General features: G+C 35.0%; 2 protein-coding genes across 4 annotated transcripts in view; both read right to left on the minus strand.

Annotated features, from left to right (window-relative positions):
* LOC127659694 (transcription factor COE1-A) overlaps positions 1-4,365 on the minus strand; it is a 154,090-nt gene extending 149,725 nt beyond the window's left edge. For all 3 annotated transcript variants that reach the window (XM_052149631.1, XM_052149630.1, XM_052149628.1), the window contains exons 1-4: positions 3,681-4,365; positions 2,702-2,858; positions 1,683-1,746; positions 638-693 (exon numbers count right to left, since the gene is read on the minus strand). In XM_052149631.1, coding sequence (XP_052005591.1) covers positions 638-693; positions 1,683-1,746; positions 2,702-2,858; positions 3,681-3,814 — 411 coding nt within the window. In that variant the 5' untranslated portion in view covers positions 3,815-4,365. The remainder of the gene's footprint in view (positions 1-637; positions 694-1,682; positions 1,747-2,701; positions 2,859-3,680) is intronic.
* Positions 4,366-8,176: 3,811 nt separating this feature from the next.
* The window catches only part of LOC127660205 (RING finger protein 145-like), a 44,469-nt gene continuing 35,506 nt past the window's right edge, over positions 8,177-17,139 (minus strand). The window contains exons 8-11 of the mRNA XM_052150328.1: positions 15,164-15,346; positions 14,904-15,051; positions 14,136-14,492; positions 8,177-9,803 (exon numbers count right to left, since the gene is read on the minus strand). Coding sequence (XP_052006288.1) covers positions 9,450-9,803; positions 14,136-14,492; positions 14,904-15,051; positions 15,164-15,346 — 1,042 coding nt within the window. The 3' untranslated portion in view covers positions 8,177-9,449. The remainder of the gene's footprint in view (positions 9,804-14,135; positions 14,493-14,903; positions 15,052-15,163; positions 15,347-17,139) is intronic.

Raw genomic sequence — 17,139 nt, forward strand, 5'->3', positions numbered from 1 at the left:
CAAATGTTTGCCTTACAGAGCTATTTCTACCTGGCTTAACCATTAAAAATTTGTGTTGGTAAAACCAAGTGTAGCCAGGTTGACTTAAGTCATATTTAATTAATATTTTTATTTTAATTTCAAACACCAATTTATTTAGATGTTACCACATGAAGCGCATTTTTTTCCATGTAGTCCACGCACAGTACATACTCAGTAATCCATTAGCCTGACTTTGAAACTGTTTTAAACATTGCAAGGCATCACTAGATAATCCCTTGTGACAGACAGTGAATACAACTAAATATCTTATTCTCTTTCTTTCTTTCTTTCTTTCTTTCTTTCTCTCTCTCTCTCTCTCTCTCTCTCTCTCTCTCTCTCTCTAGCAATCAATCTCACTGTCACACATATACACAAATACATGCATAAAGTCAGTCATCTTAAATGATGTCCCAGAGAGAGTTTGTCATATTTAGACACCAACTGATCCCAGTGCCCCTGAGGTATGCTATAGTGTAACCCCAAACTCACCAGGGTACACGACACACATCCACACATTCACTCTCTCTAAGTGCCAAGCATACATCACACACAGGTTCTCTGACAATATTCACCAGTGTCACCAGCAGAACATGGGGATTTTTAAATAACATCGTACCTGCTTGGTCATGGAGTCAATCAGGCGTACATAAAAGTCCTGTTCTGTTCTGATGCCTGTAGAAGAGAGAAGAGAATTCCTCTTCAGCTTATGAGAAAATGCAAGTCACACACACATGAACAGATAAAATTTATTTTGGATCGGCAATGAATCTGACAGGTATATATTTACCATTCACATTGTCAGGTTTAATGTAATGCAGATGCTTCAAATGTTTAGATAACTTGGTTTGATATACCCGACCCTATTGGCTACTAACAGGGTTAAAGGATTATGAATAAATTTAGCTTTTGGATGAATCTCAAATTGAAGCACACAGACACACACACACACACACACACACACACGACACACAAACAATAATAAGAATAGGTTTTATAAAGAAAAAGCAACACGTGAATAACTGTGAAACTAATAAAATAATGTGATGCACAAGTTTTTGCATGGCTTTCTTTTAAACTTAATCAACCGAAAAACAATCAGAGATATTTATATTTTATATAAATATATGTTCAAAACGTCTTATAGAGAAGGGTTAGGAACGTGATATATTAACGCAACAACAAATGTTAATGCCTGGATGTCATCTACCTACATTAGGAGACAGAAAAGAGTGTACTTTCATTTTGGTCAGGCCATTAGATTCCACCAAAAATGAAGTGAACATTTCGGGAAAACACGCAACCGGAAAAGTGCTCTAATGGGGATCATGTTGGTGTTTCATGAGTTACAACGGCACGAATTTGATGCACATTGACTCAATTAGTTCTGCTTCAACAATTATACGAATTAATATGACAGTATTTTCATCCAATAATACAAATATTATTATTAATAATAATAACAATTATTATACATTCAGATGTAGGCTAATTATCTTAATTTATTATTATTATTAGGCCTATTATTATTATCGAGCTGAAATTCAGTCTAGTTACTTATACTATGTTTGTCTATTTCACTGTCATTTTATTCAAAATCCTGTGTTGCGTGAAAGTGTTTAAGCAAAGTTCAATCAGCCTTTGATGAATGCGTTCCGTCTTACCGTTGCTGTAAAGAAGCTGCAATCTGTAATGGATCCCATTGTTTGTCTTTTCCCCGGTAGATTCCTGCAAAAAATAAATGTGAAGGTTATCAAGACAAAGCCCTATTGGACTATTTCTGACGAGCCCTGCGTGGCCCTTTGAGTCAGGTATGCTATTCCCCCAGCCCAGGAGGCAAAATTACAAAATAAAAAAGATAAATAAATTAAAAAAAAAAAAAAAACGGAACAGAACACACAAGAGCAAGCCGTAACGAAATCTGTACGACAGAAAATAGGGTAATTTTGAGTAGCTAAATGAACGAGTGCAAAATAATTCATGTCTACTGAAAACAACATTTTTGTGTAATTTACAATTAGCCTACACCAAACGTGATTGCAGAAATGCATAGAAGAATAAGTGACTAAATATAAGCATATTATAAATATAACGCAATTTATATAATAAATAACCTATATAATGATTTTTTCACTTAACGCGCAAAGATACATTTCCAAATGGTTCCAAATATATATATATATATATATATATATATATATATATATATATATATATATATATATATATTACATTATTACAGTAGCCCATCGTTCAACACAATAGCATAAATAGCTAAAAGAGTATTTAACAACAACCTAATTTGGGATTTTTAGGCAATATAACATTTAAGGAAATAATTAACTCTGTGACCTGCGTCTCACAACTACATCCTTGCTGTACCCTAACGCAAAATTAACAGAAGTTTGCAGATGCATTAGGAAACAACAGAAAAGTGCCCTGAAGGAAAGCAAAAAAATTAATACAATAAAAATAAACATTTTTAAAACCTGCGTTCCTTTGAAATAATAAGTAATGAATTATGTAATATGTCAAATAATTAAACATTATTTTTTAAAATAGTATATACAACAAAACTTGTTTAAACAAAAAAACAATGTTACAATTAAACCAAAAAACTATATTAAAATAAGCAAACCATATCCTACATTTTGTGCAATCGAAAATATAGACATTTACTTGCCTTTTCTTTTTCAACAAATCCAACAAAAGTCGTTCTTTCGATTTCCACGGGTTGTCCTTGTCTATCGTATAGGGCTAAAACGAAGTGGAAGAAGTTGGATTTGCGAAGATTTGAAGGAGGCTGCTTCTCAAAGTGTGCCCGAGCAAGACCCACTCCGCTATTAACAAATACAAAAGAGAAAGAGAGACAGAATAATTCATTAAAAACCTAGAATTATAATGTATGTGGTAATTAATTATAACTTTCTGAGAAAAAAAACAAAAAACAAATCTAAAGACATTTAACTCAACTGACAGTGTACAGGATTTAGCACAAAAGCTCTTCTGTGTTTTCAAACAGACATTTAAAAGCAGGCCTATTAATGGTTTAAAAACGACTATTGTTTATATGTAGCCAGCTAATTTAGAAAGAAAGAAAGACAGAAAGAAAGAAAAATACATAAACAAAAATAAAACAGACTTGCAGTTATATATATATATATATATATATATATATATATATATATATATATATATATATATATATATATATATATATATATATATATATATTATATATATATATATATCAACTTTGTAAAACAGTTAAACTACATGAAACTGAAAACATTAGGCTATATCGTGTAGACATTATTCAGAAAAAGAAAGTCGACTCTTCCATTCAGTATTTGAAACTTTCATAACAAGTTGTCGAAAAGCATTTGCATGCCGTGCTATTTTTGTATTAACAATAAAAACTTCCATTAAACAACTCAATCACTGCATCTATTGGATGGTTCCGACAGCATGCCTGAGAGGATGCTATACGAGTCATAACTTATCGCAGCAATAAATCAATCTCTTGTCACCCGATTATTAATAAGAAAATATAGCGTACTGATTAAGATGTTAAACATGATGGTTTTGTCTCGTCCCGGGATGATAAGGGAACAATATTTCGTAGCGTGTGTTGAAAGCGCTGGACACCGCCGCCGGCTTACCTCTGAGCGGCTGTGTTCGCATCCAACACTCCGGCACCCTGCATCCATGTCCGGACAGCGTTCATCCCGGCACCGATGGGCTCCTCTTTCATACTACTCCCGCTCCTTTGAATGCTGTCTTGAATCCCGAACATGAAAACAGTCTTTTCCTGTCACCGTCTCAGGCGGTGCTCGCTTCTTTTGATCGCTCCGTAAAAAAAGAGCTAACGAGAAGTCTATGGGTGAGCAGGTGTCACCGTGTTTGTCTCTATTAGCGCTTCTTCCCTGAAACAGAAAAGAGAGCGACGTGCCAAAAGAAACGCGAGCTGTCAACATCCAGGTTTGGGAAACACTGTACAAGAACAAACAAACAATCAAAAAACTGTAAGGCGAAGAGGGGCGCGTGAGATTAGACTGGAGGTCCCTGTGGTCTACCGAGCGCACCTTGGCAACAACAACAAAAAAGTCTAATGTCACTTTAAGAAACAATAGGATCAAGAACGGGCTTCATTTAGGCTAAGATCAAATGTCATCATCCAAAGACACTTTTTCTTTATTTTCTCCTCCTTCCCTTTCCTGTCTTGTCCTCACAAAGAGTATTCTCTGATCAAATCACATGAATGAGCAATTTGAAATCAACCAGGAGAGGTGGTGGACCCTTGTGGAGGCAGATCCCTCGCTGCTCCCCTTGTTCAAACGGGAGTGATTTGTGTCCTTTCCCAAAGGAATCCGATTTGACTGTCTCTGGGAACTAAACACAAGCAAACTAACCCCAAAGGGAAGAGGAGGTGGAGGAGGGAGTGACTGCGCGCGCAGGGCCGCCCCCCAAATATAAGTAAAGCAGAACTGCCATTAGCTGTCCACCCAACCACGAAGCCCGTCGCCTAATTAGATATCACAGCCAGTCCTGCCCACATAGCGAGCAGCGTGTTTTGATAGAAAGCCGAAAAGGAGTTATGCGCGCGTTAAACATCACGCGAGTAACTAACTACCGGAGCGCGCGACTGATGCCAAATTGATGTCGTTCACATGAACGCTGATTTATGGTGGGTTATTTTTTTAATAATGTTGGGTTGTTTTTGGAAACTGCCCAGAAAGTTTGCATTCATATTAGTATTTTAAATAGTAATTTTACAATGATAAATGTTGAAAATATAGCCTAGTTAGTAAGCATGCTGTGCAGCTTAAATTAACAGTATTATGAAAACTAAAAGAGAGCAAACTGTCATCGAAATATTAAGTTGATATTAAATGTGGGTTTGATAGACATTTATCTCATGATGCTTGATAACTAATATGAGGAAATTAATAATTAGGTATATTATGTCATTGTAGTATAAATAAGTAGGCCTAGTTCAAAGATTTTGTAAACAGATGTAAGGCAAAATTATTGTTGTCTGGTCATTTGTTGTACAATTTTTTTTATACTTATATGTTATATGTAACACTTATTTAGCCGAATAGATTTCAAAATGTTGACGACGCATAGCATGTTTTTATAAGAGTCGTTAGACAGAAGTGATCATCTGTAAAACATCAGTCCAGACAGTGTGTAGACAGCAGTGAACGCATTAAACAAAACTGTAAAATTCAGAATAAGCTGTTGTACTGCCATATATGGGACCCAACATTTTAACAGCAGGTTTGTCAGATACAGTAGATAATATTAAAATACAGTATGTAATAATATACGAATATACATGTATAATAACAGACGATTTAACAATAGCAGCACTTTTTTGTTATCCACACAAAAGTAGTTTTGAGGTAGGCAACGTTTTATTATAAAGATGCAATTATAAAGTATTGTTAGCATATATATATATATATATATATATATATATATATATATATATATATATATATATATATATATACTAACAATACTTTATATATATATATATATTTTTTTTAGAAAATGTAAAAAATAATAATAATAAAAAAAAAATAAAAAAAATATGAGCATATTCCTGCTCTGGAAATGATTGCACCACAGCTAAATCAAAATACTCCACAGAGGACAGAAGTAGGAGAGTACATCCAGTGCTGGTCCGGCAGAGGGGAATTCTGCTCTTCCCTCTGTATTTATATTCCCACAGCAGTTTAAAGTGGTAGAAACTACACAAGGAGTCTCAGTGGAGACGTTGTATTTTGATGCGCCCAAAAGTGAATTGAACCTGTACACATAGTTACTTTGCTCAAACATGTTCTTTACATTTACTAATTATATGTAAAGTGTGTGTGTGTGTATGTGCCTGTATAAAATATACAATAAAAAATACAAACAAAAATTGAATAATTGACTCTGCCTTGCATTTTAGGCACATCCATGCCCACTGGAACCCTTTCTACAATTCTTAAACTTTAAATATTATCACTACTCTTATCACTAAACAGTTTTCATTTAGAAAACATATGTCCACATAAATCACAATATCATAATACCTTATAAATGAATTGAATGCCCAAAAATAAATCATAATAAATCATAATGTGCAACAAAGTATATATATATATATATATATATATATATATATATATATATATATATATATATATATATATATATATATATTAAATATTAAATATTATTTTGTTAATTTAAAACTGCAAGGCTGTATATGTCAACCATTTGCAAAAAGAAGGGAAAATAAAAACGCATATTACCCTAATACTGTCACTTAGATAATAAAAGGTATAGAACAATCCGCGTGGCAAGAGGAACATTATATGAATGTAGCCTACTTCAAGTGTCAAGGTCTGTCTGTAAGAAAGCAGTTCGCTGTAACTACTGTATGTTTAATACTGCACTGTTCATCATACATAATCCGGATTTATTTATGCTATGTTGTGTGTCTCAGCCTGACACTATAGCTAATTTAAACATGGAAATGCTCGTCTTAATTTGTGGTGATTTTGTTAATTAGTAAAAATGTGTGGACAGTTTGTAGGTACATACTATAACGACAAATAAGAGTCTGCGATTTGTGTGTGCGGGGGGGCTGAATCATGGTTCAGTGGGAATGGAAGCGCATTAATAATTGTTTACAGCACAACATTGCCATCTTGTGGCCACAAGTGGACACACACGGCATATTCAGTCAAGTAAATTTATATTTAGTTAGTAAATTAAAGTAAATTCCACAATTTTAAGTGGTTATGTCACTGTTACTAGTCGTTAATTAGACATACAATAAAATAGCACATAGCATAAAAAGTAAAGTCTTGTTTCATAAATTGCAACAGGAACTGTACTGAATTTTAGATTGAAAGGAAAAAAAAAACATTACTTCATTATCACACTTTAAACCTTAGTGGAAGAGAAACTAACACAGTTGGAAACCAAAGACTGTGAAGACAACATAATTGTTGCCCCGTTTAAAATGAATGTGTAAGACAGCCTCTGTAGCACACCCATTTTCACCTACAGCCACCAAAATTGGTGTATATATATATATATATATATATATATATATATATATATATATATATATATATATAAATACTGTCACCACATTTAGACAACATTATGTCAAAACATTGAAGGTGCTAAATTGCGATCATATTTTGATATATCGAAAAGTGTTGCCATGGCGAGGCATTAAATGGTGAAAAATGGGAAACAGAAAGTGTCTCGTATATTTTGTGTGCAATGTGTGATTTAGAGATTCATGTTTAGCCTTGGGGGCTAATCACATGGAATTGACTATTTTGGGTCACCGTCATAGCACCACCACCTGGCAGCAGGAAGTGTGGTTCTTACAACAGACTTTACATTTACTCAAAATGCTTCAAAATTGTTAAAATAATGTTTAATGCCAAACGCATATGTCCACCTTGCATTGTTTTCAAAAAGCCACTGGGTGGATATGGACCAGTTGTGCTTGGGCCCATTATTGCTGCTTTCAGCTATATATTTTTAGTTCTTTCTTTTTTTATACAGCGGTCAGGGTTCAAGGCTAACTTTGATCAGAGGGATGGAGAGGGGTTAGAGGGTAGCGCTCTTTGATACGCTAATGTTTCCTCCATTCTCTCTTCCTCACGCTAAAGAGAGTTTAAATTGCTCACACAGGAAAAGCAGCTAAAATGCGCTCATTTGCCACTTCACACTGCCGTTAACAAGAGTAGGCATATATGTAGGTCATTACTTAGAATTGTAAATTTTACATTTCCAAATCTGAAGTGTACTCCACATCATGGACAGGGAGATATGCTGAAAGAACATTTATAAGCATGACGACTGTAAACTTTAGGGTGGTACAGGAACTGTGAAGGGGGAATTAGGAGAGTAAGCGATCTTCAGGCCTTTGAAAAACGTTGAGCGGTCAAGAAATGAGGTCATATCCGGCCTCAGTCCCTTCTTCAGATGTTTTGATGGTTTCAACAGTCTGACATTACCTCACTACTCAGGTGTAGGACAGCCTGATTCACTACAGGGTTTAAGAGCCCTGGAGGTCTTATTACGCTAAAACATCAAAGTGAAAGAAAGCCAGGACAAATGTTTCATATGATAGGTTTTGATTTATTCTGACATTCAGGTTCACGTTCAGACTTCAGGCATATTTTACTGATACCAGCTGCAATTCAAAAAAGTCAGCCTTAACAGAACATCATTCCACATTTATGCTGTATAAAAGCAAAACAAGATTCTATAGGATTATACTCTCTGATCACTTTCAAATGTGTTTTTTAATGGAAAAACTTCTGTAAGAGCCTTTAAAAAATCTGGTCTTCCAGATAAAACTAACACTTCCAGATAAAAAAAAAATAAAACATCCTCCAGATATTAAAATAAACAAACATTCAAACATCATACGTTAAAGGAAATATGTAAAATATTTGAACTTAAAAACACTTAATGAAAAGAAAAATGGCATATGCAAAGTGTGCTCCTACATTCTTGAATGTATTCATGCTCACAAATGCAACAAATGCCAAATACTGATGGGAATGAAATTGGCTCACTTAAACAGTCACCAATTCTTATCCATCGCCTTGGCTCTTCCCACCACTACCACTAGAGGTACAGCGTTCATATAAGCCTAGACCATTTCATGACACTTGATGCTGCTTAACACTGTATTTCTGCATATCAAAACCCTTTTACATACATATTTGTACATGGGTATATTTAATATATATCTTGATTCAATTCATATACAAACCAAAATATTTGGTATCAGACAAGACAAACTTTGGAGCATTGCTTTATGTTACATTAGTGCAAATGCAGTGGGATATATATATATATATATATATATATATATATATATATATATATATATATAATTTATCTAAAGAAAACAAATAGTGAACAGAAAAAAGACAGGATACTGCTATTGGATACCAAGAGCATGCAACTGGATGTGCTAAATGCTTATAGAGCATCACAGCACTATATTCAAGGGTCACATGAGCACATTCATGTTGGTGCTTGCTGGACATCATAGATTTGTTATGACAAAGATTGGTGAGGAGCTGGTGATTGGGTAGAAGCAATCAGTATGTCAAGATATAGGGGTGAAATTATTGTATTTCACCTCAATTAGGCTCTCTGACCTATGGTGAAATGCTTCTGTGATGGTCTGGATGAGAGAGAGAGAGACTAGGGATTTGATTGTAGATATATCCAAGTAGCACTCAGCATATGTAACATTACAGTTACAGAGAGGGCGAGAAGTTCCCTTGGGAACCCTCTACTGCAACTCTTCTCTGTCTTTGGCCAGCAGTGTGGAGCCGAGTTTGGCTCAAGGCTGGTTTTAGGACTTTGAGAGAACAGGCTTAGCCTGCTCAGCCTGAGAAGGAGCAGGTTGGAAATGCACAGCCGCCAGGTACCGTTTCCTTCTGATCACTCTCCTCTTGTAGTTCAGCCGCAACCTCTGAGGCTGGAGCTTGGATGTTGTCGTCTTGCTGAGGATCCTGGAGGGTCGAGCCTGGCGTTGGATGCTGTGGAGGATCCGGACTCCCCTCTGGCAGTAAGGGTGTCTCCAGTAGCGGGGCATCCTGTGTTGAAGAGCTAAGCTGTAATGACCCTTTCAGTTGGCTGTGGCAAAGAGGGCAAGTCTCTTGCACATACAGCCACTTCTTCAAGCAGCCGGCATGGAAGAGGTGACTGCAGGAGGTGATTACAGCTGACGTCATGTCCTAGATTCAAAAACAGAAAAACAGATTTGCACTTCATGAAAGAAATCAGTCTTTTCTTAAAATCAATATCATACACAGAACATGGAATATTACTATGTTGACTTGACAAAGCCAGCATACAGTACTTTTATTCTACAGATTTGGGTTAGGGTTTTTCAAAATCCCAAGCTGATATTCAAAAGCTAAATTAGGGCGTATTAGATCCGGAACCGCTCATTCTCAAAGCAAACACATGAACTTTTGACAACTGATTTGTATTTGCAACATTGCCAAGTGGCTACTAGGGTATTATGGGTGGTTGCTAGGTGGCTGCTTACTGGCCGAAGTCAAAAGATCCACCCCAAAGTCTCTATATGATATTCTGGTCCCTAAAGAAGGGACCTGAGCACTTGTTTAAAAGTGAGGTGCTTGTCTTCACTCGTTTTATTGTCTGCCTGGCAATGTTATTCTGATCACCTAAAAAGTACACAGAATTTTTTTTCTGGTGAAGTAAACATAGCAACTATAGTACTTTCTACACTGAATCACTTAGTTTAAGCGTGAACTTAAAAATATTAATTCAATTCTACATTTGCACTCAATTCAAACAAAAAATTAATGCTCTAGCTTTTAAGTAACTATTATTCATGGTTGTTTACAATGCGCCATCATGTATCAATCTTAAATTCTAAAACATTGGCATATGTATTAGCTAATTTGAGCTGATTTTACTTCACTTTTCAAAGCTGGTGTTCCTAGTGTGCACCGGCCTAGAATAATTAATGAGCTGGCACAGTTTCACAGATTTTGTCACATATTCCCTGTTCCCTTACGTTTTTGTGCTTTTATGTTGAAATTCTTGATTAGTTTCCTGTTTCCTGTGTTAGTTTTGTAGTCCTTGTAGTTTCATTCCTTGATTGATTCTCCCTGATTATTTCCCCAGGTGTTCCTTGTTTTCCCTTGTGTATTTAAGCCCCCCCGTTTCCTTTGTCAGTTTTTGTATGTTTTGTCATGTTCTGTGCCTGGTTTCCAGCATTTTGTTATATCCTGTGTTACTTTGTTCATCTTTTGTTTGCATTAAAGCTGCACTTAGATCCTCATTCTTTGCCTGCCTCGTCACAGAGGTCAGTTTTTCTGTGATGAGGCAGGCAAAGAATGAGGATCCAAGTCTATTTTAGGATCTATCTATTATGTCAAAGTTACATTAAACATTTTAGTAAATTCAGACTTACAAATATGATAGGGATGGGTGGATCGATACTTCCGATACTAACGTTGTATTTAAAATATCGATCCTAACACAAAAATATTGATTCTAAGTATTTGTTAATTTTTTAACTAGGGTAATTATAATTTAACTACCACGAACAATAATCAAAAGATTCAAAGTGAAATAAAAAGGATTAGGTCATATTAGCAAATACTTGTGCAGGATAGGAACTGTTACTTCTTCCATTTATCTTGACATGAATAAATGCTGAAAGACACAAGCAAACAAGCGCTTGCACCATCAGAAGACTCGTTCAAACAAGAGGGATCAGCGCCTTGTAGAGTTAATGATAGAACATCAGAGAAACAGCTTCTGGTTGTGTAGTCTAGGGCATAATGTATATACGTTGTATGCCTTCCTATCTGTTTTAGGATTTTGCGTATGCCCACCTGAAATAAGTGATAATATGTGTGGCCACCAGAACAAGGAGCGTTTGACCCGGAAATGTTTCAATCTAAAAATGCAATATGCCGCAGCACCGTTGAGTGAATTGTGTTTTATTATTTAAAAAAATGTACAGAGATTTTCTCTAAATGCACACAGAGATGCACTGGGGAGCACTGCAAGACAGACAGTCAGACTAAACTGATCCACCAATCAGAACGTTCATTTCAGATGGGATTGGATATTTGCTAACCAATCATATTTTCTGTTTCAGTAAGGGGCGGGACATTTCCAGCATCTGACACACAAGCATGCCTGGAGAAACTATCATTTGCACTGCATATTTATTTCCCTGCTAAATGTAAATATAGGTATATACATTTAAATGTAACTTTTGCCATTAAACTTTGTGAAAATACTGCATGTTATTGAACCCTCGACAGTTTTTTATGCTCGTTTTTCTTTTCTTTTTTTTGCACTTTACTGCTGTCCATGGTGCCTTTTTCTTGTGATATCAAATAAGTTACATTTATATTATTCTAAGTAGGAAAACAATTTCACTCTTCACAGAAAAGCACATAATAGTACACCAATAAAAATAATCATTCATTTTTATGAAGGCTATATATGGTAATACAAGATAAAGTGTTAACGTGAACATTACTACACTCATATTAATGCTTAAAGTTTTGTTGCGTATGATGAATTAGTTTGTTCGTTGGAATAATAATAAAGTATTAACAATTTTCATAGTAGCCTAATAAAAGGAACAATAATGACACCTATGAATTTAAATACATATTTAACATGAAATTACCGTATTTGTTCTTAGCAGTGTACTCTACACCATGCCAGCAAGAAACATGAATTCGTACACATTTTACATTAACTGTATATAAATGTAAATTAATTTTATAGATCGGGTGCATGATTTTTCATAAATTCACAGTATGCCCACCTCTTCAGACACTACTACACCACTGCTTCTTGAGTAAATTCACGCTAACATAACAACATATCTAAAGGTAAAATTTCTTAAAAAGGCTGAACCCCTTGTTTAACTACAGTAATATTGTAGTAGTAACTATGGGTAATTGTGTGGCAACTATGGTTTAACTAAATACAATGGTTAAACTATAGTTACTGTAGGGGTAAACAATACAGAATCTAATTTTCTGTCTTGAATTTTCTTGTCAGACTTGAATAATGACAAAAAATATTATTTTAAATTACCCATTTATCCCAAGTAATTGGCAAAAAATTTATTGTACAGAAGTATCGGTATCGACGACATTGGACTTGAAATTATTTGTATCAGATCAAAAAGAAAATAAGTGGTATCGCCCATCACTAAAATATGAAATACATGGATTTTAAACTCAAGTAAATGTAAGTAACATCTTATTAGAACATGTCACATTTGGAAATGTTTAATCATGTACTACATGACAACATTACCCTGAATTACTGGCAACAGTGATGAGGTGCTGAGCATAAAGACCTCAACACTTAGTGCACAAAACACCATAATGGTGACAATTGACAGATAATTATTTTGATCATGAAAAGGTAATTTTGAGTAACTTAAGACTGCACAAAAGAAGTTACCAAACATAACAACAACATTATAAATAGCAATTTTGTAAATAAATGTGCAAACAGTGAAACCATGCAAGCTCATTAATTATTCAAGCCTAGTACATGCTGGGAACACCAGCTTTGAAAAGATAAGTTCAATTAAAATTTTGTACTAATTTACTAGTGAAATTTACAAAAATTTGCAAATAAATATGTAAATATGTTGTACTTTAGGATTAATAAATTATGACACATTTAAAAAAAATATTTACTTATAAGATAGAGGATTCATTTTCACGTTTGAATATAGAGTTGATTTAATATTGTCATATTAAGTTATTCAGTGTAGAAAGTACTTAATCTATTCTGCTGTATTTGGTTCACTGCAAAATAATTTCAGTGTACTCAAAATTATCGTTTCATGATTACCTTAAAATTACCTTTTGATTGTGACCATCATCGTGATTTGAGTGTTGAGGTCTGCATGCACAACCTTGTATCTTGTTATTGTTGCATATATTGCAAGGTGATGTTGCCCAAATAGACTACATAGCATGCATTAAGCTTCCCTGTGGAAGACTTCCTTATGTAATTTGGTACATGATTAAACATGTTTATAAAGGAAAGTTCAAAATATGCAATGTTACATTTTACTAAATGTAAATCAGATTTGTAGGTAAAAGATACTAACTGAAATGTTTAAGTTAAAAGAAACTCACTCACTTGAATCAATATTATGTCATGAATTAAGTAGATTTTTTAATTAACTTTATATCATTCAAATTTACTTAAAAAATTGTGTGCAAAAACATGTCAATTAAAACGTACTAGTCTTTCTCTTGGTGTAGTTGCACACCTTTTCTTTAACAAGCCACACGATTTGAGGAACCATTTATGTCCATAGCACAAGCAAGCTATTGAGGACGAGTTATGCACCAAAGTTTAATACTTTGGGTTAGAAAGAACAAACCTTGCCTTAGTAAGCACCACTAACTAGACACCTACTATCAATCTATCACAGAAATACACAAGAAGTGACATGCCATATATCACAAAAATATACAGACTGTAACTGGACATCTAACACTCACACAAATCCTCACATCCACACACTCACACACCTGGTAGCAGATGGAACAGATGTCATTGTGCTGCTGGAGTTGCTGGTGAGAAGCTATAGGCAGGCTCTTGATCTTGTTGACAGCATCTCTGCGGAGCAGGAAGCTCTGCCAGCCCAGCTGGGCCCTCAGCCACACATTGTAGTAGGAATGGATAAGCACGATGGTGGAGCCCATCACAGTCCACTCCCCAAACACCGTCTCCGACACGCCATATGCCACCACGAACAGGGCCACCAGGAACTCCAGCAGCCTGTAGGTGCCATTGACCCAGTAGATGACATCATCCATGTTCTCCACTGGAGCCTTGCGGAACTCCTCTACCATGAAGAGCACGTAGATCAAAAGTGTGCCCAGCACCTGAGAATGAGAGATTAAGACTTAAAAAGAGGTACAACAGTTAAATTTCACATTTAACAAAGATAATATCCTCATGACTTTGTGGTTTGTGTCATCACTCTTTAAGTATGCTGTGATACAATTTAACATTGGATCACTGTTGGTTGGTACTGTTGGGATTTGAATCATTTTGTGGTGCAGGGATTAAAGTTCTAGACAGGTAAACTGGTAATGATCACCATTGTGCCCTTCAACAAAACTTATGTCTTAAAGTCTTATGGGTTGGAATGGCATAGTAAATTGTGACTCAATTTCAATTTTTAGCGGATTTAAAAAAAAAAAATGTCAACCTTTAGATAATAATAATAAGCTATCTTGCCAACTTATATTCTAGTTCAGAGCTTAAAATTTGTGTTTGTGTGGAAGTTTCACCTGCAAGGAGGTCAGAATGCTGGAAGAGATGATAATAAGCAGCCAGAAGTCCATATGGAAGAACTGACAGATCATGTAGGACATATAAGCTGGGAACACCAGTAGGAACAAGCACAGGCTAACTGCACGGAAGTGCTTCCATAAACTCCTGTTGATCATGACATAATCAGCATAGTAATACATTACTATCTTCACATGTTAAGAAATAAAAACATATAACTTCAATTGTCATCCAAAGGTTTAGTGAGCTTGGAGTTTACTTGTCTCTGGAGGCACCCAGTGCCAGCACTATGGGATCAGCTATCTCCAGCATGGACTGAAGGATGGAGGCCACCACAATGAAGAGGATGATGCTGAGAAGGAAGGCTCTATGGATGACCTGTAGCTCGATCAGTCCGGTCTGTACTGCGAGGATCAAAAGAGTGATCCCTTCTGTCATGCCCCTGAGAGAGAGATGAACAACCCAAAGAAGCACTGAAACAATGTCAACGTTGATGCACCGGCGTTAATGACATTGAATTAAAGTTACAATCAGATGTTGATTCTACATCACTTTTGCACTCTCAATTAAGGTTGAAACAATATTGAAATTTCGACAAAAAGACATTAAATCAACATTGAATAGAATCTGATGTTGATTTTCCATGAAATTTAATTAAACATCATTTAAATTTCATCACAATTTCAATGTTAACATTGTTGAATCAATGTTAGAATATGATGTTGATTCTACATAACTTTTGAAGAAAAATTGAAATAAAAAAATGAATATTTATGTATTTACAAATGCAATTCACACAAAACAATTACTTGAATACACCTCTTCTATGATGAACATCAAAGATGTCATGTGGTGTAACCGTACACAGAGAGAGAGAGAGAGAGTAATACAGCATAATATTTAATTTTTTCTTAAAAAATAAGCAGAAACAGTTATTTTTTTTTAAATGATTAACATCTGAAAAACATTTGTTCATCAAATAAGTAAAATGGTGTAACCAACAGTAAATAGACATTCTGTTGTCATGTGACAAAAAAATAAATAAAAAATAACCCCTTGGTGAAACCCTGAGACAAATTTTTGATATTCGTGACATTTGTATAATATATATATATATATATATATATATATATATATATATATATATATATATATATATACACTTTGAATAATTTGTTTGAAAACTCAAGGTATAAGGTTTTTTTTTTTTTTTAGAAAATGTAATACATGTTTTAAAAAAATTGTGAAACCAACATGGACTCAAAGATTACATTTCTAAGAAACTGGCACGTGTTTAAACTAGATTTTTAAAAGATGCCTTATTTTTATCAACCACGGACAACCTCGATGACCCTATCATCATTAAATCAATGTTTATTCTACACCACTTTTGTTGAATCACATTGATATTTCAACAAAGATCCAATGTTAAAGTGAATCATATATATATATATATATATATATATATATATATATATATATATATATACACACACACACACACACACACACACACACCAGTTAGTCCAGGTCCTCAAATCTGATTGGACAAGAGACGTTCCATCAGCACTGATGGTCTCACACCATCAGCACTCGGGTCTTGTGTTCGTGCTAAACTGAAGTGTAAGAGCAGTGCAGATGTATTAAGAGCTACTGTATGCGTGTCTCTTTACATGTAATTGCATTGATTTTACATATGATAGCCAGCAGGTAATTTTTGTGTGTAACATGAGCCAGTTAGGTGACGTGAATCCATGTCAGTCAGTGTTTACATACAACAGCTCTTCGTGTTCACTTGTATTACTACTACACTACTAAAGCTAGAAAATAGATTTAAACTTTAAACAAACAATTCATAACAGCTGAGAGACACAACAGACTGATTAATAGTGAAAGACTTTTGTGCACCGGCTACCAAGAAATAGGGAGAAATACCCCCACTTGGACAACTACTTTTCCACTGAGAAAGCTGATCTTCAGAAAGCTGACAGCATCTCTGCTTGGGAGTGGCAACAGGTGATTGCACATGCTCCAGCTCTCTCTCTCTCTCACAAACACACACATATCATGTTTTATCCAATAACTTGTTCGAAACAGCACAAGCTGTGATACGATTTCTAAAGTGACATTTTTGAAGACTAACAGATGCTTTGGCGCATCGTTTGGTTTGAACCAGCAACAGCAGATTCTGATCCACCGCATAAGAAAGTACAAATGCGTTTTTATGACCGTACA

The sequence above is a fragment of the Xyrauchen texanus genome, chromosome 19, assembly GCF_025860055.1.
Source record: "Xyrauchen texanus isolate HMW12.3.18 chromosome 19, RBS_HiC_50CHRs, whole genome shotgun sequence".
NCBI lineage: Eukaryota > Metazoa > Chordata > Actinopteri > Cypriniformes > Catostomidae > Xyrauchen > Xyrauchen texanus.